Source organism: Pseudopipra pipra, chromosome 2 (assembly GCF_036250125.1).
Source record: "Pseudopipra pipra isolate bDixPip1 chromosome 2, bDixPip1.hap1, whole genome shotgun sequence".
In the NCBI taxonomy this organism is placed as follows: Eukaryota; Metazoa; Chordata; class Aves; order Passeriformes; family Pipridae; genus Pseudopipra; species Pseudopipra pipra.
In genome coordinates, this window is record NC_087550.1 from 68,372,251 (window position 1) to 68,394,331 (window position 22,081).

At 38.7% G+C, this 22,081-nt stretch overlaps 1 protein-coding gene across 5 annotated transcripts in view; it reads right to left on the reverse strand.

The window, feature by feature from the left end:
• TBC1D4 (TBC1 domain family member 4) overlaps window positions 1-22,081 on the reverse strand; it is a 96,102-nt gene that overhangs the window by 18,740 nt on the left and 55,281 nt on the right. For 3 of the 5 annotated variants that reach the window (XM_064645893.1, XM_064645895.1, XM_064645896.1), the window contains exons 5-13: window positions 19,824-19,956; window positions 17,683-17,774; window positions 16,772-16,882; window positions 15,556-15,675; window positions 11,915-11,989; window positions 10,691-10,917; window positions 8,764-8,913; window positions 1,953-2,113; window positions 831-1,040 (exon numbers count right to left, since the gene is read on the reverse strand). In XM_064645893.1, the coding sequence (XP_064501963.1) occupies window positions 831-1,040; window positions 1,953-2,113; window positions 8,764-8,913; window positions 10,691-10,917; window positions 11,915-11,989; window positions 15,556-15,675; window positions 16,772-16,882; window positions 17,683-17,774; window positions 19,824-19,956 (1,279 nt within the window). Of the gene's footprint in view, window positions 1-830; window positions 1,041-1,952; window positions 2,114-8,763; window positions 8,914-10,690; window positions 10,918-11,914; window positions 11,990-15,555; window positions 15,676-16,771; window positions 16,883-17,682; window positions 17,775-19,823; window positions 19,957-22,081 lie in introns of those variants that run through there. The other 2 variants (XM_064645894.1, XM_064645897.1) reach the window with 2 other exon arrangements.

Here is a 22,081-nt window from a genome sequence, read left to right on the forward strand (position 1 = left end):
TCTTTTTTAACGTAAAACCCCTCGAATGAACTCATGAACCAAGACTGGGATGTTACAACAGCATACAGAAAAAGATGAGGGCAGCAATTCCAGAGAGGACACTTGAAATTTTCAACTTGCACTGAAAGCTTGTTACGTCTATTATACTGAAGAACTTCTATATGCTAGGACAGACATTGCACCTTATCTTTTATTTGTGTGAGTCTTGATCAGTCATAATAAAATATCTTAACTGTTGCTCAGGTAGCTGACTATCAGAATGGTTAACTTCAGATCCCTCGCTAACAGCACTCAATTTCCAGTCTACAAGTGCTCATGTTCCAAAAACCAGAACTTTCTGACATACCTCAAGAGCCAGTTGCTCAAAAATCATATTTGGATTCAAGTATTAATAAATTACCACTGTGATATGGTTAATGAAGGACAAAAAGCCTGGAGAGAAATACCATGAGCTGCAAAGGACTGAAACGAGATAGAGAAGGTAAGGTTTACTATACCTAAGTGTTCACAGAGCACCTGTTCTCACTCCACATTAGAACTCCTACACTTAGATAGATAGAACACAGAGACTGCAGCAACTTTTGCCTAAAATGCATTAAAAAAGGAAAAGTTATTACTTTCTTCTGTAACTAAGGTGACTCACTTAAAGTCAGGCAGATAGAGAACCTGGTAGAGTGTGAGATAGGACTAGGCGAACACATTTTTTTTCTAGCACCGTTAACCAAAAAGTTACAGAACCACATCTCTGAGGTGCCCAGCACCAGAACAGTTTTCATTTTAAGGCAGCAGAATCTGCAACAGCTTTTAGGGGTATTTTCTAAATAGCTAACCTTCCAGCTTCTGGTTTTCTTTTTCCATTCGAAGTAACAGAATTTGTTGATGGATAGCTTTTCTCCACAGACTTTGTAGTTCTTCTGAGTTTTTCCTCTCTCCAGTTTTATCTGGACCATCCTCATTTTGCAATACTAGAACAAGAGGGTCCTCCTCCAGGGGTGGAGCAAGAGGGGATAAGGGTAACAATTCACTTCCGTCATGACCATCTGCAAAGAATCATAAAGCTATTAGAGGAAAATCAGATTGTTTGACATATCATGAAAAACTATGTCACAACAGAACAAAAATAGCTGTCTTCCACATTCAGCAGAGACGTGCTTATTCCAAAGACAGACAAAATGAAGTTCAACAGTAGAGAATTATTTTTAAATACAGAGTTTTGTTTACATTAAAATTACATTTAAATTAAATGCAGCTAAATAAGAGGTCATCCAGTATTTCAACTCTTTCCCTTGCTAGCTCTTTCCAGAGTTTCAATGAGGTATTTATCCATGAAGTCTCCTTTACAGCTGAGCTTGTTTACTGCTGTGATTTACCACAGGCTCTATATTAAAAGCAACTTTTTTCATCTGCTAAGCTGCACTACAGGCAGTGATGTAGCACTTTATGGTCACTAAATACAGAGTTTGTTGTTTACCTATGGTTTTGAATTCCGCCAAATGGGACTTTATCAGTATGGCACAATTTTAGATATGTCAGAGGTTTCTACCTTAAATGACTTAAAGCTGTAAGAATTATTAACACACTCAACAGGTGCTATGTGCACTACAAGGACAAGGCAGAAAATTTACCATTTTCTGCAAACACTCCTATTATGTACATAGGCTAGGGTAAAAATTTCCTAACTCTTAAAGAGGGTATCTTTGTCACCACGAGGCTACCACTGTGGCTATGGGAGGTTGCAATTCATTTTATTTTGATGACAGAATCCTCTGTTGAAAGCAACATAGACCTAAGTAGACTAAAGCCAATTGAGCACAACTGATCTCTAGCAAGGTTCTAGCATTAATATTGTATCAAGCTGACTGCCTTCTCCTTTTTGTATTTGCACATGTTGTGGTTCACTATAGTATTAAATAACAACTGCTTGTTTATTTTCTTTAAAAGCACACACAGACCTGGATGCTGCATCTTGGAAGGAGATTTATTCATAGGTGAAGCTACCTGCAGGAATATTCTCCGCCGCCAGGAGATGCGGCGAGGTGTGAGCGTGGCCCCCACAGCATTTAGAGACTCACTGCTGCAGAAAGTTGATGTTCTTTTCTTTCCCTCCCCATCACTGAAGGAAAGAAAAAGCATATGGGGTGTTTAAAGTCAGACATCTTTGGAGGGGAAAAAAAAATAAATCTTTATTAAGTCTGTCTAATGTACAACCAAACCTGCAGGAGCCTTTGCTGGGAAGCTTAAGAAGGGCAAAGCGTGCTATGTGTGAGCTTCACCTTGAATACAGAAGTGCCCAATTGTTTTCTTGTAACACACTGCTGTGAAGTTGGCACTATATACCACCAGGAAGCATTCACACGGGGCTCAGCTGGAAGCTCAGAATAAAAGCTAAACTTTTGGAGCAGCTAAGAGAGAAACAAGGTAATACTTAGCCTCTAAAACAGACAGCAATGGGTTTTATTTTGCCATACATTAGTCTTATGGGAGCAAACTGACGTAACAGTAGATGTTGCTCTAGTGGAGCACAACACTCCATTTAGTGCCATTTTAAATGTCATGATGAGCTCACAGGTGAATATTTTATTGGAGACAACGTTCTGTCTTCTCATATAGTCTCGTTCTTATGCTTCAAGAAGTGGATGCTTCACTTGCATAAATGACGCCAAATCTCTTCATGTTTCATCAACATCTCCAGCTGAAGGAACAGAGCCTCTGCAAACAGAGGGCACACTCAGCTCCTATCACAATGACCTGAAAGGGGCTGATCTCCCCAGTTACCATGTAAAAATATATTTACACAGTAATTTTAACAGTAGCTTATGTTGCTGGAAGAAGCAAGGAGAGGATACAGGAAAGCTTTGCTGGGAGGTTATTCTAAGAGGACACACCAAGCATACCTTTCTACTGACTTCTGCCAGAAGCAAAGACCTTCAGCTTTCATAAGTACTTGAGCCACTTTCAGAAATATTTCAGCATTTTGCATTTCTGGTAGTAAAGTAGGTGCACAAATCTCATATAGCAATGGGTACACTGATTATCTGCCACAAATCCTTCCATGTAATGTCAACAGCATGAGACACAACTACAGGCTTTTAGGAAGAGAGCATCAAACCCGGGGAGCTATGTCCACAGCTTCACTTTCATCACAGAGAAAACTGCTGTATCAACACAGTAGCTACACTTAAACCTCTATCCTGCGACGAATTTCCATACTACAGTGCAAGAATCCTAAAAAGTTAGATGAAAGGAAAGCCCAGCATGTTCCCTATGTTTTTAGTGGTAAGGCAGTTGCAGGTGATTGCAGTTTGTCAGCTACAGTCTGTCCCCCACATCTGGCTTGCGCAAAAGGAGACATCTGCAAGGGAGGACTATGAAGTTTCAGCTACACCATCTCAATCAGCACTTCATATCTAATACTCTGTGCTAAATGAATGTGCTGAATTCACCAAGTTAGAACCAGCCTTTTCGGTGACCAAAGCTGTCATTATGATCTAATGATCTACAATAGCTCCCTGACATTTGTAAGTCTCAGTGAGCAAAGTGGACTCACCATCATACCAAGGTATCAGACCCTGCTTCCATACCCTGGCAGAGAAATAACCATGTCTTCAAATTCAGCTACACAGCAGTAGGCACCACCCTTGCCCTCCTCTAAGAACAGCACTACAGGCTGGAAGCCCTGAATATCAGATAGTCTGCATTATTCTCTACTCCTGATTTAGTTTCCATTGTGTCTCAGTTCCCTATGCATCATACTATTAGTAGGTGGTCTCAGTAGATCCTCATGTTGCATTAACCAAGACAGCAACTGTGACAATCTTCTTTGTCTAACTCTGTAAGAGTCTTTAGTGATGGTCTAACCACTGCTCGTGGTAGCTAAACATAGACTACAACACTAATTCTGAATCTACAGGTATTGTTTTCCAAAGGTATTTCAGTCCAACAACTCTTGGAAATGAGATATTGAGTTTGGATATATAATCATTCTAATGGATATATAATCTGTTCTGTAAATATCTGTAATGGAACTACTTCTCACTATTTCAAGTCTTACATATCTCACGTTAGAACACAAAAACTGAGTCATTCCAGGGTTTACTAAATAGAAGCCACACAACAAGGGAATGAAAACTTTCTTTCTACTGCTGTGTACAAAAATCTGTGTTCAGCTACTATGCCTCTAAACGTGCAGACAGTCCTATTTTGAGTCAGAAGGAATTCAAAAGGATCACTAGGTCCAACTCTCAAGTGAATGGCACGTATAGGGATTGAACCTGGAACCTTGGTGCACCATGCTCCAACCAACTAAGTTAATCTCAGGGTTAGTGTTCAATTTACAGTAGTAAAATTAGCAGGAAAGTAAAAATAAGAAGATGGCTATTATAGGATAAGAAACTAAGCTGTTTACACCATTTGAGTCATGGAGTTGACATTGGGATGAACTAATTACATATGCTACCTCATGAAGTATGCAAATCATACAGTTCTGAGGACCTGTACTTCTGTTGTTAAAACCTCCCTTCCAAAAATCCCCTGGTATTTTAAGTGACTAACATTAATCACCTCCTCTTTCAAAGAGCTGTCTGATGAGTGATTAGAGGAAACCTTTCGAAAGTCTCAGGAACACACTTTACCATATTCACCCAGGAAAACACCAAGATTTAGGAAAAGGAGGCTAGAAAGGGAGCAAAGAAAGTTTTCTCATTTCAAGAAAAACAAGTCCTAGCTTAGTATCAGATCTGAAGGTGTGAAACAATATCCTATAGAGTAAAAGTACGAAGAAGTCAGAGTCAAATGGTAGTGTCTCCTATCCTAATGAAAAGGTTCAGGAGATTGGTGTAAAAGACAGTTTTCTAAACAGGGTGGGGGTAACGAAAAAAGTGTATGAGACCATTAGATATCAGCTCCCTACAAAATGATGAGGTTTATTAACGTGAGTGGAGAGACTAAGAGCCAAAGCAACTCCAAAACTTCTTAAATTGAGTTCAGTCATTGCTACTGAGAAGCAGAGAAGAGCTTTCACTACCTACCAACTTGGGGAAAAAGACTTTCACAACTTTCCTGTCGGGGCACCGATACTGAACCTCACTCACAGGAAAAAATTCTTAAGAATTCTTAAGAAAAGACCCTGTTCTGACAACACCACAGGTGAACATCCACATGGGAAACATGTTGCACGGTCACCTAGCAGAAGTAGTCCAATCACTAATTCCAGTTTTTAACGATGTTTTTGACTTTTAAAAAAAACGTTTCTATGTCAAACTAAAGAAATTTATAACTCTCTGAGACTATCAATTATAGACCCTAGGCACTGGGGCAAGGCAGAGGATGAGTACTTCCTGGGTTATACAGTAACATAGCCACCAAGAAGAAAAAAACCATAACTACTTTCTACAAGTTCTTGTTTGGTAAAACAGACATACGAAAGAGTCAAATACTTCAACAGAGAAATTCCACAAAATGGAGGATTTCCATTTGTTTGGGGTTTGTTTCTGTTTTAATCACTTAACATACCTCCCATGCAGCTCTGGAAAAATAAAACAGTGTAATACTCTATATTTAAGACAAACACATCACAACTCAGTTTGGAGAATAATGGTTCTCTGTAAGGCTACTAAGTCTCTGCTTCTGAATTAATCCAGAAACCAAAATGCATTTATCAGCTTATATGCAATAAAAAGTGAAAAGCTAAAAATTCAATGTAATGCCTCAAATATTTCAGTGTCTACTTTTATCCTTAAGCTGTTACAAGCAAAAACCCAAGTAAGTCAAGAGTATAGTGTACTGATTATCTCAGTTTTTTTATCTCAGGTAATTGTAACTCGGTTTCCCTGAAGCATCATCTCATTCACTATTCTATCAGATAATGCATAGTATGAAGATGAGACAACTACTTCAGGGGAAGGAAAAAAAATAAGGAAAGAATAAATCTCAAAAATTTGGTCATATTACAAACATGCTTACTGTTTGGTTTTAATTATCCAAATATCTTCCCAGAACCGTTCTTTAAAATGCTCCCTAAGACTGATATTCAAAAAACCAGAAAGCTACCTCATTTCTTGTGAACTCTTTACATAACATCTACCTGAATTATTTTGCGCTTGAGTCCATGAAAGCCAACTGACTTTTGAACAAATACTGTTGCAGCTCGTGCCAAGATTTGCATTTTTCCCCATTTCACCTTCATTTAAACTTCTCTTCTTGATTGCTATAACTAGCAATTGAATCAATGCAACCTACTTTGTAGTTTGGAAGCTGATGGTACAAAATCCCCCAGATCAAGTACAGAATTCAACTTCCCAGTGCTTAAGCTGCAGAAATCTATATGTAAGACTAATACATTAAGTATTCCTCTCCTCTGGGAGGAAGAAAAACTAGTTTCTATCAGTTTATACCCCTCTATTGGTTTTCACTCCTGTCATATATTTTTATTCTGAATAATTACTTTCTGCTATTTTGTTTAAAGAATATTCCCAAGTATTTTACTTTGTTCATGACATGTGAAGCTGTTTTAAAAAAAGCAATCCATTCAAATTCAGGTGGTGATAATTCATCTTAAATTATCCTTGCACAATGATGCAATGAATAGAGAGTCTGAGCTAGTCAAATCTACACTTAAGGTTGTTCCATTTTTAAAAGTGCTGCTTTTATTTTTATATTAAACAAACTTTTTTACTTCCGTATTAACCAGACTTTTTTTTTAACCCTTATATGTGCTTCTGCTCAATACTGAATGCTGCACAACACACTTGTCAAAAATCAAGATTATGTGGAGACCACTTCCACGCCAGACCTGTCTCCAGACAAATGTATTGACAATGCTGTAAAAACATTCTGAAAGCATCTATAAATATTGTGTTGTTGCACAACTTTACTATACTGCTCATTCCTTAAAGTAGAAAACTTATAGGTGTAGGAGGGTTGGAACTAAATGATCTTTAAAGTCCCCTTCCAACTCAAACCATTCTGTGATTCTATAAAAAAACCAAAACCCAAACCCAAAACAACAACATTCCCACTCCCCACCAACCACCATTCTATATGTTTATATTTGTATAGGCCCATCTGACTGCTACAAGTCAAAAATCTTTCCAAACTGAACTCCAAGTGAAACTGTCTCTGCTCCTGCACATCAAAGTTCACCAGGACACCAAGAAAAGCTGTCTGCTTCATCATGTGTAATCTGAAAGTTACATAATAAGGAAGTCAGACTATAAAGATTTTTCTCCAGTGTAATAGGACTAGGAAACACTTCATGAATGTGTAGTAACCATGATTATTCTGGAAAATGCACTGAAGTTTTAATTAGGGTCCCTAACAGTTAAACTGCTTATAGTCTGCAGACTGTAAAGGACTGGCATACCACGCTCAATTCCAACCTATCATACACTCATTCACACAAGAATGCGAAGAATACCTCACATTGAGCCTACTGGGATAGACGATGGTCCTTCTCTGGAAAAACAGCTGAACGAACAAATGCACAAGACAAAATACACTGTAAAAATTAGAACTTCCTCTCATTAATAACCTGACGGCACAACACACATTTGCGAATTTTGGCCAACATCAGTTGGACAGTATATTTAATTTACCATTAGCAAGTTCAAGCAATGGATTACTTCAGTGTTCAGTGACTTATCACATCAGTATTATTAATTTGGTACTTCTTTCTGACTGTATTTCTTGTCTTTACTTCACAAACTCAGCTAGATGCTAACAGTTCATTCTTGCTTCTGCAATTTTGTTACCATGACAGTTCAGGCCCAGTTGCTCCCAGCAAGACCTGCAGCTAATGAGAACCCATTTTCTCAAGAAAATGTGTCTTTTCATACAAATTCAAGATGAAATGATATCAGAAATGTGTATACTGTAAAACCTACATAGAAACATGATGGTCTTCTGGGAATGGTTCCTAATTTGAAGATCTCCCCACTTAGAGTTCAAAACTCCATTACAATGAAACACAGTATCTTGACCTGTTCGCATAACCAATTTTAAAAAAGACTAATATCTTAGAACAGTCTGGAATTAGCTGGGATTAAAGTACAGTTTTCATAAAATAGTCAATCCCTACATTCCCCAAATCTAGAAAGCTAGGTTTGATGGGATCCAGCTGCCGGTACAAACTGACTTGGGCATTGGTTCAGTTTGGATCAAGACTGCTAACTAAAGGGAACACAGAAACAAAGCCACACTGGAACACAAATCAGAGGCAGTCTATAAGAGACAGGTTATTTTTTTTGCCACTTCTCATATCTTTTCTTCTTCCCCATATCTCTTCAACTGGAAATTATTTGTTAATTCTCCCTAAGCATCTCACAGTTAGTACTACCCAGTTAACTTGGTGTTTCCCCTTCTCATGCACAGGCAGCCCACACTAGTACTGTGCACTCTTCACATTGCTCTTCTCTTATTTTAACATGCCAATGATCACGGCAATGCATGCTGGTTTGCATTCAGCAGAGAAAGCATTAAACTGGTGTGATACTCCTAAAATCCACTGCATTTCACATGACAAACCAATGCAGCAGATTTGCAACACTAGAACAGAAATAGGTGATAGCTACTAGATGTCAGCATAGAAGCCTCTATTTTTAACAGGCTTTTTTATCCAAAAGTCTGTTCACCTATTTGCATCACAGAAGTCTGTTAGAAATGCAGGAGCACAAGGCAGTGGGAGAGATGCTATGTGCTGCATTTCACTAGGAATCCTTTTGTTAAGCTGGTGGTACTGAAGAACTAGGCAGAAGACAACGCTCTCACCTCTTGGAGAGGTCACTTTCTGAGCGCTGGAGCAACCTTCCTGAGCCCTGGTAAAAGCTTTTCAGGAAAGAAGGGGCAGAGACAGAGGAGGGGAGACCAGGTGACGCAGATTCACTCTCACTGAGAGCGCGCCGAACCCCGACCTTAGGACTGTGCAAGCAACAAGAGAACATAGCAAATGGGTCAGCATAGATTTGGAAACAACAAAACATCCAGATTAAAGATACTGATCAAGTACTCCGTCTTTGTTTCCAAGAAGATAAAATGTACCAAGTGCGCTACAGGGCAGTTTCCCTGGTGATACTAATTTTCTTGTTACAGCTGATTTCTTTTAAGAAACTTTCCAATGACACTGCAGAACAGGGAGACCACCTTATTTCTTTAGTTTTATTTACTTTCAAAGCAAATTCAGAAAAAATAATCTCTTAAACATTCAGAAAATATCCTTAGAAACCTTCTTCCAGTAATATGAACAGCCTTGTTTCTTCCCTTCACTTTTCTCTTGCTTTTGTAAATAACATATTAGAAATTAGACATCATTTAAAGGCAGTATTTTTGAATAAATTGTTGTGAAGTGTTTAAATCAAGATAGTCAGCTAAACATTACTTAATAGTAGTAACAAGTGTTGGGGGGACATACAAATTAATTCACTTTCTTTTACTTAACATTTATGACTAATCCTCAATAGGAAAGAATGCAGAATCTCAGTCTAGAACCACCACTGCTACAAACTCTTGACTGAAAATCTGATGATGATGTCACTTAATCAGAGACTTCTTAAAAGTTATTACAAAGAAATGTAGTCAGCAAGTCCTTTGGCTGGAACTGTCACAGGGTTTCCTGTTTGCATACAACACGGTGAGTGGGGAAAAAAAAACAACTGAAGTTTATCTCAGTAAAAAACACATTATTTACGTCTTCAGAAACACAGTGTAACAAAGCTACCTCAAGGCTAGCTTCTTACCCCTCATCCCCTTTCATTCTCTTAAACAGAATAGATTTTTTTTCCTTCCTCTATAAGCTGGTGCAGCATTCACACTGATATATCAAACAGGTGAGAAATTATTATTTAAACCATTTTTAGAAAAAGCCCACAAAAGGTATAATTGCAGCTAAACACTGAAACAGACAAGTAGATTGCAGAAAGTGATCCTCCAACAGGAAAAAACTCAGCTCATTTGGGCCTCAATTTTGTAAAGGTTTTGGAGTTTTTACACTCATTTACTGCAGATATCCAGGATCGAGGCAAAGAAAGAAGGTACAGCCAAAGAGACCCACAATGAACTGCGGAGACCTCTTCTGCTGAGTGACGGAACTCCTGAAGGAACAGTGTTCCTCCACATGTTTATAGCTGGATAGTCTCCAAAGGAAGGGGAAAGAAATCATAGAGGAAGCTTCGGAGAAAGGCAAACAGGGAAATCACAAGCCTCAGAGTTCAGTGGAGGTGTTTAATCCTTATGTCCTTATGGAAGACTCCTCACCAGTTTAAATTGGACGTACTCTCTGTGAGCTTTTACGAACACAGTGACAGACACTTGTAGCTTTTTCAACCTGGCATAAAAGCATCAGGCCATGTAAAGCACTGAGGACCTCTTCTCCAAAGAGCATGACTACCCATACTGCCAAAGAGGCTCAGCTCAGAGTTGACAAATAAATAAATAAATAAATAAATAAACAAACAGATTGGTGCCAGCATCCAGCCAAATCATCAATTTGATCTATTGATGCCTCCTCTGAATGACTTTCAGGGATTAATGAGTTTCTGTAAAGCACCAAACTACTTGGAGGCAGAGAAGACAGGCTGAAAATATATGAATGGGCAAACCAGCTCTGGAGAAGTGCAGAAACAGAGTCCATAAGGAGTGAGGCTTCCGTACTGCAATGGCAGGGGAGAGCAGGAGCTTGGCACAGCATGCCCTGACTCACCTTGTTATCTCCACGCAGTTCTGCCGCAGCAGCGGGGACCGGACGCTCTGGGATCTCCCGTTCTGGAAGGTTATCCTCCGCTTGGCGCTGGAGGGGGGGTGGCTGAAGGTGTGTGCACGCCTCCTGAACTGGGGGGATTCCGAGTCTTCCTCAGGAAATGTCTGCCAGGCCGAGGACACGGGGGACGCTGGAGGAGTAGCTGGCGGGGAATCGCCCGGTGAAGTGTCCTGAAAGGAAGTGCTGGCGGAGTAAGGCCTGACGCTCTGTGCCCTACGAGAGCTCTCATCTAACCCACGGGCCATGCGCCGCAGCATCAGGGCACCAAAGCCTCTCCCCCTTCTGGGTCATGGCCTATTGTATGCTAATTATCACCCAAACCAGACATCCTTTGATAATTCACTCGAAACCAGCAGCATCCTTCTTAAAAAAAAAAAAAAAAAAAAAAAGAGAAAGCAGAAAGAGGAATAAAAATGTATATGTAAGGCAAACAATGTATTAATTACACCGGGCATCCTCTCACAGGGATTGGCATTCCAGTTACCAGACTTTTGTCTTTTTCGGGAAAACAGGGGAATGGAAAAGACTAGGGAAACTGCTTTTAGCTAGTTTCCTCGACATATCGCGAGCATACTTCCTGTACCGTCACAGCAACATCCTGGAAGAGAGACTGTTATTACACAGCCAGTTTATGAGTAACTGTAGCAGGAAAACCTTAACAGAATCTTCACTCCTGGGAAAATCAGCAACGAACTCTCATGTGAGGTAAAACATTAAAAACAGGAAATAAAAAGAAAGTGAACAGAGTTCCGCCCTCTTGCTACCATACAGCATGCCCAACAGCTGGGTTTAGGTCAAAAATTTTTACTTCCCTAAATCAACTATTACTAAAGAAAGGATTCTTCACCTTCAGAGCATTTCCTTCTGTTGAGACATGACCTTTTTAAATTACTTCAGTAAAACAAGGCAGAAACTTAACAGAAACTCCTTGTTTTTTGTAAGGCAAGAGAAATGTAGAAAAAAAACAACTGACAACCAGATTAAAGCTGAAGATTCAAGTCAACATAAACCCCAGCTTTCTTACACCCCCTGACTCCCAGTGGAAATTCTTCTTTGAGTTTTGTAAATTGGTGTGCTTTGTGCTACTTCCTTCCAGAGTGCCATATTTACACTTCATTAACACCCGTACATGAAAACGTGCCAATTTAAACTAAGCTCCTTACGTACTTTGTCGGAAGCAAGGCTGTTGTAGCGCTCAAAGCTGTCCACACTTCCCAGGCGGCATCGCATTCTGTTGGCTCCCTGCAAAAAAAAGGGCAAGTAATCTAACCTGGTCTTTTTCCTCTTTTTCTGAAGGTTAAGCAAAGATGGCAACACCTGTGCAAGTGAACACAGGACTGTTCAGGCTCAAGAGAAGTTTGACGTAAGACCACAGCTGATGGGGAAAGCACAGGATTTTACAAGCAGTGACATCTTTAGCTGGTCAAACTGTACCTTCTCCCATGTTGCTACCAGGAGTTTTAAACCTGCAACTCTATTGTCTGAATCAACTGAATATTTCCTGATATATCTGAGGCAAAATAGCTGAGTTGGCTTAAAAAGATGAGTTCAAAAAACTCCAGACTTCAGTACTGTGCACGCACTGCTGCTAATGGACGCACGTGACACACTGTAATATCAACACAATTTGCTCCATATCTAGACATTTCAGACAAATTCAGTCCACCTGCGCAAAAGTAGTTAAAGTACTAAAACTGGGAAAAAACGCTCTTTGGCTGCAAATCCATCCAAATAGCACAAGACACAAACAAGACTTTTCATTTATAGTTCAGATAAACCTGACAAGAATTTGCCAGAAATTAATGTTAGAGGACCTTTGCTGAACTTGTAATGGTCCTTTGGTTTCACAAGAAGAGGTGATAGATCAGCAATACTTTTGAATACCTTTCACTCCTAACTTTAACTCCCTGGTGATATATGCTGTTGGACACTTCTGACTGCTGAAGTAAGTTGCTTTCAGTACTTTATCAGGAGAAAAATAGCCTAGGTTTTAGGAAAACTGTAGACAGACCTCCTCTTGGTATGCTTGCAACTCCAGAGGAAGTTTTGTTAACATCAGCAGTATTTATTTAGCCTACTTTTCCCTAGTAAGGGTTATTTTCTAGACTCAGAGTGCCCTTTAAGTACCTTATTCCGTTTAAGCACATTACCAATAAATACTCTGCCTGAAGCATCTCTTCACTGACCCTCACAATAAAACAAGAGGAAAGAATAACTCACTACCTTTGAAAGCACACACTTTTCGCATTGTAATAAGGGCTTTTTGGTTAAGAAAGAACAACAACAGAAGAGGTTAGTGCATCATGGGCTGGAAGAAATCTGTTCATGAGGTCAAAGAAAGGTTATATTTATTTTCCTGAGGTACCTCATTAGGAAGTCACGGCCTGTTTTCAGTTCAAACCTCACAAAAATAAGATCAGTCCGGAAAAACAAAGAAGTGAAAAAGTGACATTCCTCTGGGACGAAGTGAAGCCAGAGCACAGAAACCAGCATGTTTCCCTATGGCAAGTAGTGAGCAGCCACTCCTTCAAGTAGCTTAAAATGTCACTTGATGCTATTTACCTAGCTAAGAAGCCATCTACTTAAAGTGTTCCTAGATATCTGGTTACTACATACTTCTTTTTAACTTTGCTAAGATTGAGGCTGTCTAAGTCTCTCCCCAACATATACTGACTTTTACTTTTTATATAAACCTTTTTATCTACAAAAAGATGCTGAATGCCAACTTAAAAAAAAAAAAAAGCCCAAAACCAACTTAAGTTTTTTCTTGGTCTCTTCATTCCTAAATGTACGTTTACATAAAGATGGTAACTTATGCATAATTAGCATCCATTACAAGATCAATACCATTTGCACCTGGCTTAAGGAGGAAAAACCCACCACAACAATAGGTATTTAGTGCTTAAATACCTTTAGGAATTAACCATTATCCATTAAGCTTGTTGTAATAGCCTGATGAAGAATATGAACTATTGAAACAGTTATTGTGTATAACATGTATGCACATAACACAGTGCCAATGCAGAGAGATATTTGTATATACTTGCTTTAATCAAATAATTAGTGTTTGAGCTGCACTGCAAATAATTTTTCTTGGTCTTGCATTGTGTAACCTTTAAGTGGATCAGCAAGGATGAACCCCTACATGTATCATGATTTCCTGCAACATACTGCTGTTTCTGATCTATTGCACTGTGAGGGTAAAGATGAAACAACATTCCTCACAACAGCAAGTCCACTTCATAAATAGCAAACTTGAAATTGCCCTAATCCAAATTCAGGTGCCCCCTTCTCTTGAACTCAATCATGGACTGTGTACATCCTTACATTATAATATGCAGCATGTCAAAGTGGCCCTGGTGAGAAGAAAGATACTACATAAAAAACCCTCAACAACTATTTTTAAGAAATTTCCCTTTAGAGACTTTTCAATTTAAGCAGTGTACTTTGTCCAAATGATTTTCCTTGACATGACCAGAGTGCCAGTATGCCTGTATATGCTTTACCGAGTTATTTCAGTGATGTACACTTGTTCCATAACCACTGTGGGGTTCGTGACCCACCATCAGAGCTAGATTACTTTCCAGTCACATGTCCTTTGGATGTGGAAAAGAAATCAGACTCAGCAAAGGCCCAGCTGTAGCTGTGACCATTTGACGATATTCCAAACTGCCAAAATTATCCAGATCTTCTGACTGTCATCACTCTCTTTTGTGCATGCTCTATCCCTCTCTTTCTCTCTCTCCATATTCAGACCAAATTCCTAGCTTGTTAAACTTGCTACACAGCAGAGGTCATATGTGACCAGGAGAGTACTAATGCTAGTTTCAGCAGAAGACCAAACTGACACCTAACTGTAAGTTCTAAGGATTCTCTCTGGCAAACACTATTTTGTTTCCTTTATAGGGAACATCTATGGCATCCTACGTTTGTAGGTTACTTTATGACATGCCTACGAAGCTGCAGGACAAGTGCAATTTAGTGCTTGATTTAGCATGGTACTTTTAAAATTACTAGCAGAAGGAACTTAATTTCACTATTCCAAATTATATTTAGACCTCACCATCCAGTACTCACAGCTCATCACACTTTCTCTGTAATGACACATTGGATTCCAGGCACCCAGCCTTCTTCAGTTACTCCTCTATATGCCTCTCCTCTGACTCAACCTACTAAGCAAAGGGACGCTAAGCAAAATTTGCAATTCAGACTTCTTTATTAAAAGGCTATTTCATATAAGAGAGTTTCAGTAATTATCTGCAATTTCACATCATATCTGGCTAGGAACATTAAAATGAAGAACAACTCACTTTTTAAGACTATTGTTTATTTATTCCCTGCAAAAGGAACTTTGTAACTACTTTCTGAAGATTCTTGGTGCCTACTAGAAGCACTTTTAGCTATGAGACCTAAAGCATTACTTCTCAGAAAGGAAAGATTTCCACTATAAGCAGGTACGCTTATTCACACTTTCAAAAAATGATGTCTCTTTATGGGATCATAAGAGATAAAATTAAGTTTTATTCTGAAGCAACACATCTGATAATGCTCAACTAACTCGCCACCTACAATGAATGTTCATTATTCAGAAATTTGTCCTTTTTCCACCCTGTACGTGTGGCCTTACCATAAACTTTCTAGTGCAGTTAAGTCACAATCAATCCAGCTGTAACTCTCAGATTTCACAATAGGGTTATTGCTTCATTAAGCATTTATCAGACTGAGGCCAAAACAACAAAAAAAATCTGATAGGTCTTTACTGTCAAGGGTATCTGGGAGAGCTGATGACAATGAGTTGTTAATCTTACCCTCGAGAAGATATTTTCCAGAGAGCTAGTCAAGGATTTCTTGGCCTTGTTTTTCAGAATGTCAAGTTTAAACCTGCCACCACTGGTGGTGCTTTCTGGAATCGAACTGTTAGAAATGACCTGTAGAAATGAGCAAGGACACAACTCAGCTTTGGCAATTCTTTTTTTAATCGCAAAGACTATTTCCAACGACTAGAGCCGAAACCAAGTTACATAATAAAGAATATACTGTTGGCTCTTATTAAAAGAACACCACAAGCCCATCACCCCTCTCCAAAAAAACAAACCTAAACAAAAAGCCAAAACACACTCCCAAAACACCAAATCCACAGTTAAATGCACATTCCATCCCTAAAGGCTATATTGTAGAAGTGTATCAATTTAACAATACTGTTACATGTTTCCTTTGCAAGATGAGTTCATAGTTTAAAATGAAACCTGTGGGGGGAAGTGGCAGGCCCCGTTAAGCCCCTAGAAATTGAACCCATAGACGAACATAATATATTGGATGGCATAAGACCATTCCCGTGAGAGAAGAGAAGCTAATTAACCATTCCCATGAACAGTGCAGCCTTGAGAAGCTGGAAGTTAATTGGAAAGGTGATAAGTAGGTTTAGGGAGGATAAAATGTACTAGGACAAGAATGTTGGCTTTGTTCATGGTGCAGGCGCATAGTGATGATGTTTTGTAGAAATAATGTTATTACAGAAAGTGTGTGAGAAACTGTGGGCTAGCTGTCCTAATAAAGGATGCTGCTGCGCTGACACGGCAGAGAGCTCTTGTCTCAACTCCTTGTGCAGCGTGTGTATGTGTGTGTGTGCTTTTCTATCGGCCAAACTTAACTACTACGATAGATACCCCGCGACAGAAACCAATGCTCTCTTCATTTCTATTCTCCCTGAATATAACTGCTTGGGAGGGGGGATCAAGGAAGAAAGAAAAAGAAGAGGTATATTCACACTGTAAAGAAATATAGATCTAAAAGTATTTGGTTATCTTTCTTTCCTTCTTTTCTTCCCCTCTCAGCTTATAAAACCCAAACATGCCACTATAAATTAAATCAAATTCATCTCTCACAGTCCTCTCTTAATTGCAATATCCAGCTTCAATTACTCCTGACCAAGTAAAGTAGTGGTCCTGCTAGGACCATATACATTAATACTGTATTTTAATAGAGTGGGAAGAGGGAGAGGGATAATACAAAAACAAGCTTTACCGATGGTGCTTCACCAATGTGAATGTGTGTTTTCTGCTTAGTTTCACAGAGTTGACGGAGATGTAAGATCACAAGTTCATTTTCTTCCTGGTCATTGTCAGGCTTCATTTTCTGTCAGTAACAGCAAAGAAAGGAAAATTTGTCTTTCAATTCATGATTTGATTATTTTTTCTTCCATATGTATATATTCTTTGAAATTAATATACTGCTACACCAAATCCCAGAGTGCGCTATTATTGTGTCAAATTGCAATACTGACTGTGTGCTCTCATTCTCCTGAGCAAAACAGAACTAAAATGGAAACACCTTACAGGCTGTGGAGAAAAGGGAGCCTTACACCCATACATTTTGTTTTCTAAAGTTGTTTGCCAGTGTATAGTCTTATAAGTGGCATAAGGAACCCAGGAAAACCAAACAGCCATTCTATTCTTCAGGCAACTAGAGAGGAGCAGAGCCTTTGGAAGCCTAAATCATTGTATACTTCATCCACTTAAGTACATCTGCTTACACAACAATGTTGCGTCCAAATAAGTAAAAAAGGACAAAATCTAAAAATGCCAGACATGTTCCTGATACCTGAATGTCTCACCTGCTCTCAACCCACTCCCACATCACTTTCAGGTGGGAAAATGTGTTTACAGATGAAAAACTAAGCTCAGGAAAAAAAAAATACACTCTGGGTAAGAACACAGAGCATCTCAGCAAACTTGGGAAACAAAACTTTTCCACTAGCAGTGTAGCATACATGGGGTTAAGCTGGAGCATGATATTTCAGTATGAAATGTTTGGTGGAAAAGCAGCAAATTCTAAATCAACTACATAACAAACTAAATGTAATCAAAAGCAAGAAAATCTAGTTCATTTTATCATGGTCTTTTTCAAATTTGGAAGAACAGCTTCTAAGGTATTACCTGAACACGTTCAAAAATGTCTGCTTGCTCATTATCAGTTAGTGATGACAGATGTCTCTGAATTACAAGTTTGGCTCTTGGTGGATAGAGTCCTGGGAAAAGAAAGGACCATTAAAGCTTCTAGATTCTCAAATGATCTCTCAAAAAACTTTTGAGAAAAATGACAGCAGAAAATATAAACCTGCATTTGAGTTCCTACAAGTTTAATTACGACAGTTGTATATCCACAGTATACATGATAAAAAATAATTCAGACTTTGCTAACCACATGGTTTTGTCTTCATTCTTTAGCAGTAAAAATACAAGTAGCAGCAGCTTAGTGGTTGGTTCCTATGTAAAAGGTTGTGGTCCCTACCCCACTGATGGCTTCTGTCCTAGTACCAAGAGATCACTGACAGCTCGAAATCTGACAACTGTATGGGAGAGGAGGAAGAGAAGAACAGATCAGGGTTATAACTGAGAGATAATCCATGCACAGGACACTTGGAAGTTTTCAGATGCTTCTAATCAAAAGACTTAGATGCCTTCCTGGACAAGGAAATGATAAGGTAGAGGTCATACCAGAGAACTGAAGACACTTTAAGAAGCAAGAAGTGCATAAAAGCTGTGGAATAAAGGGAAGAATTTCTGATATTCAATAAAAAGTGCAAATTTTCTCACAGAGCTCATTCTAGGAAGCTACAAAAAATGTGGGTGAAAACAAATCCCACATGAAGATATGTTTTTTCCATCCGAGGTACAAATTGTTCATAGAAAACTGCAACCAGAACAGATAAAAGACTTTTCCAAAGTCATGAAGCTTTAGGTTTGATTTTGACAAACTTCTAGACTCAAAACAAGGCAGATGGATAAAAACAAAGGGACACTAAAGCCTTTCAGTCAGTAAGTACGAAGTTTATGAAACTACTATTACGGTACTCTAGTTGTTGTCCTAGGAGAGATTTTATTTTAATACTGGATACTTACCCTGCAAGTACCTGTGTTCAATATACTTAACTGCCTTATACAGCAGCCTCTATAGTCTATCATTTACAGAAGGCTTTCCCAGTTAAACTTTATCACTTCCAAATATGTGTTGTTAACCCAGAAAATACCAGTCACAACCTAACAAAATTTCACTCCACTAGGATTTTATACTTTGCTTGTCATCCACCAGAGGGAAGCAAGTAGCAACAGTGACTTTCAATGAATGGGAAAACTGGCAATATTGAGCACCATCATCACCAGACCAGAAGACACAAGACTATTTGCTTTTTATAACACACTTGCCTTTTTTTTTTGCATACAATACTTTGCAAGGACACATAGCAGAGTGACTATAAAAACAGGATCCTAACTTTTTTGTTTTAAAATCTATCTTGTAAGAGTTTTTACATGTGTTTTGACATTCTTCATTTTCAGAGAAACTACAAAGATTTGTCTATTCATATCTGAGGTCAGGTAGTTGCCTTAACTTTATTTATTAGATATGGCCTGAAGTTGTGTTAGGGGGGTTTAGGTTGCATATTAGAAAAAAGTTCTTCACCCAGATATTGGTTGCATGTTGGAACAGGCTCCCAGGGAAGTGGTCACAGCACTAAGCCTGACAGAGTTCAAGAAGCATTTGGATGATTCTCTCAGGTACATGGTGTGACTCTTGGGGATGGTCCTGTGCAGGGCTAAGGGTTGGACTCATCATATTCTGTGATTCTTTGTAGTTTCCTAACTTAATCGTTTATTTCCCCATAATATAACTAGGTTTTGAAGTGCGTGAGAGAATAAACACAAAGAAGGAAAAAATAACCCCACACAGGAAAGAAGGAACACACAGAAAAGCAAGATCCTTTTAGATCACAACTGTCTTTTTATGACTCATTTTGAAAGCATGCAAAAACCCAAACAAATGGAAGGTGAACTGGTGGGTTTTGCTGCTCTGCTTAACGTTCAAGAAAGGTATGATGATGAAAGGGTATGTATTTACAACAGAAGCTATACTATATTCAGTTGCAGTATCATTACTGCTAACACCTCCACCTAAATACAGAGAGTGCAAAGTAATGGTAAGAGTTGCTTATTGAGATATTTTTCTCTCTGTTCTTACATGAAGTTATTCTTCTACAATAATCAGCAAAACGCAATTAGAAAATAAATTCAGCTTCTACCTTCAATTCTTTCACAAAGTTTGTGCAATGAATGCATAGGGCAGGCCTCACACAGTTTAATCTGTGTCTTGGCATTTTGCAGTGCAGCAGCAGTGCTAAAGGCTTGTTTCAGGGTCAGCATTATCTCATCAACCTGTATGGGAGGGAGAGAAAAGAGTATTTAAACAAAAATGCATGCCATATACATGAAATTAGATTTATAAATCATGTCATAGACAGGTACTTCAGAATTTAAAAAAAAAACCAAAAAACACAAAACCAGACAAAACCCTTTTACTGTCTTCTAAAGAGATCAAGGTTGTGTTCCCAGCTTTCTACCTGTTCTGTAGATACTTACCATCTTTAAGTTCAGCCAGACAGTGTAATTTTGAGTATGTGACTGCAGCTACTCAAGCTTACTGGGAAGGCACTCACTGTTTTAAGAAGCTGCAAGTGGTAATTTTCTGCTTGAATATATGCTGGCTAAATAAAAAGCATTAATCTCTTTAGCTTCAAGTTTTTCCTGTAAACTGCACATGTTCCATTCAACAACTTTCCTCCCACCACTATACCATTTTAGCATAAACCCCTACAGACTCATCCCTGCTGCCAGACAGGAGCTTCCCACAGCAGTTCACTTTTCTCTAGGCTACTAGACTAGCTACCAGCTTCATTACAATCACAATTTATCTTTAAGTACTTCTGGCCTGCCTTGCATTCTGCCCTGATATTTCCTATGCTGCTACCACAAATACAGCACCAGAAAAGCTCAAACTTTTATCTAAGAAAGGTTGAGGTGACAGCACTTTCCATATTCATTCAAATATGCTCCTAGACCTTGTATACAAAGCACTTGGAGGTCCCCTGTCTGTATTTCAGGGGAATACAATGTTTATTAAAACCTGTTTCCTGAGTGTTTGCATAAGCATGGAAAGAAGGAGACAACTGCTTGAGAACGATTTTAGGAAAGAAATCAGTATCCTACTTCAGAATCAGGTCCTCACTCTACTTGTTACTTTTTTTATAAGTAGGAAGAGGAAAGCTGAAATATTTCAGACCAAAATCATGCAGTTTAACATAGAGAACATAGACACCTTTTTGAGGGGTTTGTCGCTTGGGAGAAAAAACAGAACCTGAATGTAGAAATCTGAACTAGTTTGTGTCCCAGTATGTCCAGATCTTTTTTGTTTGTTTTAAAACCCACAGTTTTAAGCATTACCAGCAATTTCTGGGTGCTTTTTCTTCTTAGCAATAATGCAGGACATTGAACAGTGAATATCCATCTTGCAACATGGACTGTTATGTTTTTTAAGTGGGCTACAATCCCCCTCCAGTGGAAGATCCAGAGAACAGTGCTAAGCATAAGGATTATGACTACACTAAAGCCATGAGAATTGTAGCACAAACCCTAACTAGATTTAGAGCAAATATACACAAGCCTACCAACACAGCCTGCCTGACAGTAGAGAATTTGGAAAGCTCTGCCCTGACACAGTCAAACTGCCACTGGGGTCCAAGCAATTCCATCTGAAAGTAGCTCAGGAATCTTCATTTCATATTGTAATGTGGGCGTACCCACACATATCAGTACCAGAATATGTAAAGAGGTTCATAAATACATGGAGGTTTTATATACCACTTAAGTCTTTGAATTATGCATGGTCAGATTTATCAGTAGGTCAGATGTAACATTTTCTGTTAGTACATTGATAGGCTGATTCCATAATAAGCTCCCATTTTGATAAAAGCGCAGCCTCAGCTGCCATTGTACATCTAGGGCTGTTAGCTGTTTGAAGTTTTACTGATGTATATCTATTCACTCTGAAGCTAGTCAATGGAAAACTTACATTTTCAGCTAACTGGAAAAGAGATTTTTAAGTTTAGCTGGAAAAGAGTTAGCAGCTGTTACCAAGCCATCAGGGACAAACACAGTTCAGAACAGAAAACAAATTCTTTTAAGGTGTCAGAACTCTAAAATAAAAAAGTAGTCAAAATTATTTCCTATATGCTCTCACATTATTAAGTTACCTGTTATCAGTTAAAATCAGTGCTACCTGGAACTTCAATTAATTGATACATACTTTATCAAATGTCCAATGGACTTTTTCATAATCACACACATCCATACATACTATGGTTTTCTTCTTCTGTGATCAGATACAGCTATTTTCTTCTACTGAGGAACAAAACAGACTACAGGAAAAATCCTAAAGCCACATGCATGGTAAAGACGCATGCAGGATCAGCCAGTAGTTTAAACCATACCAGTGTATGTTTGG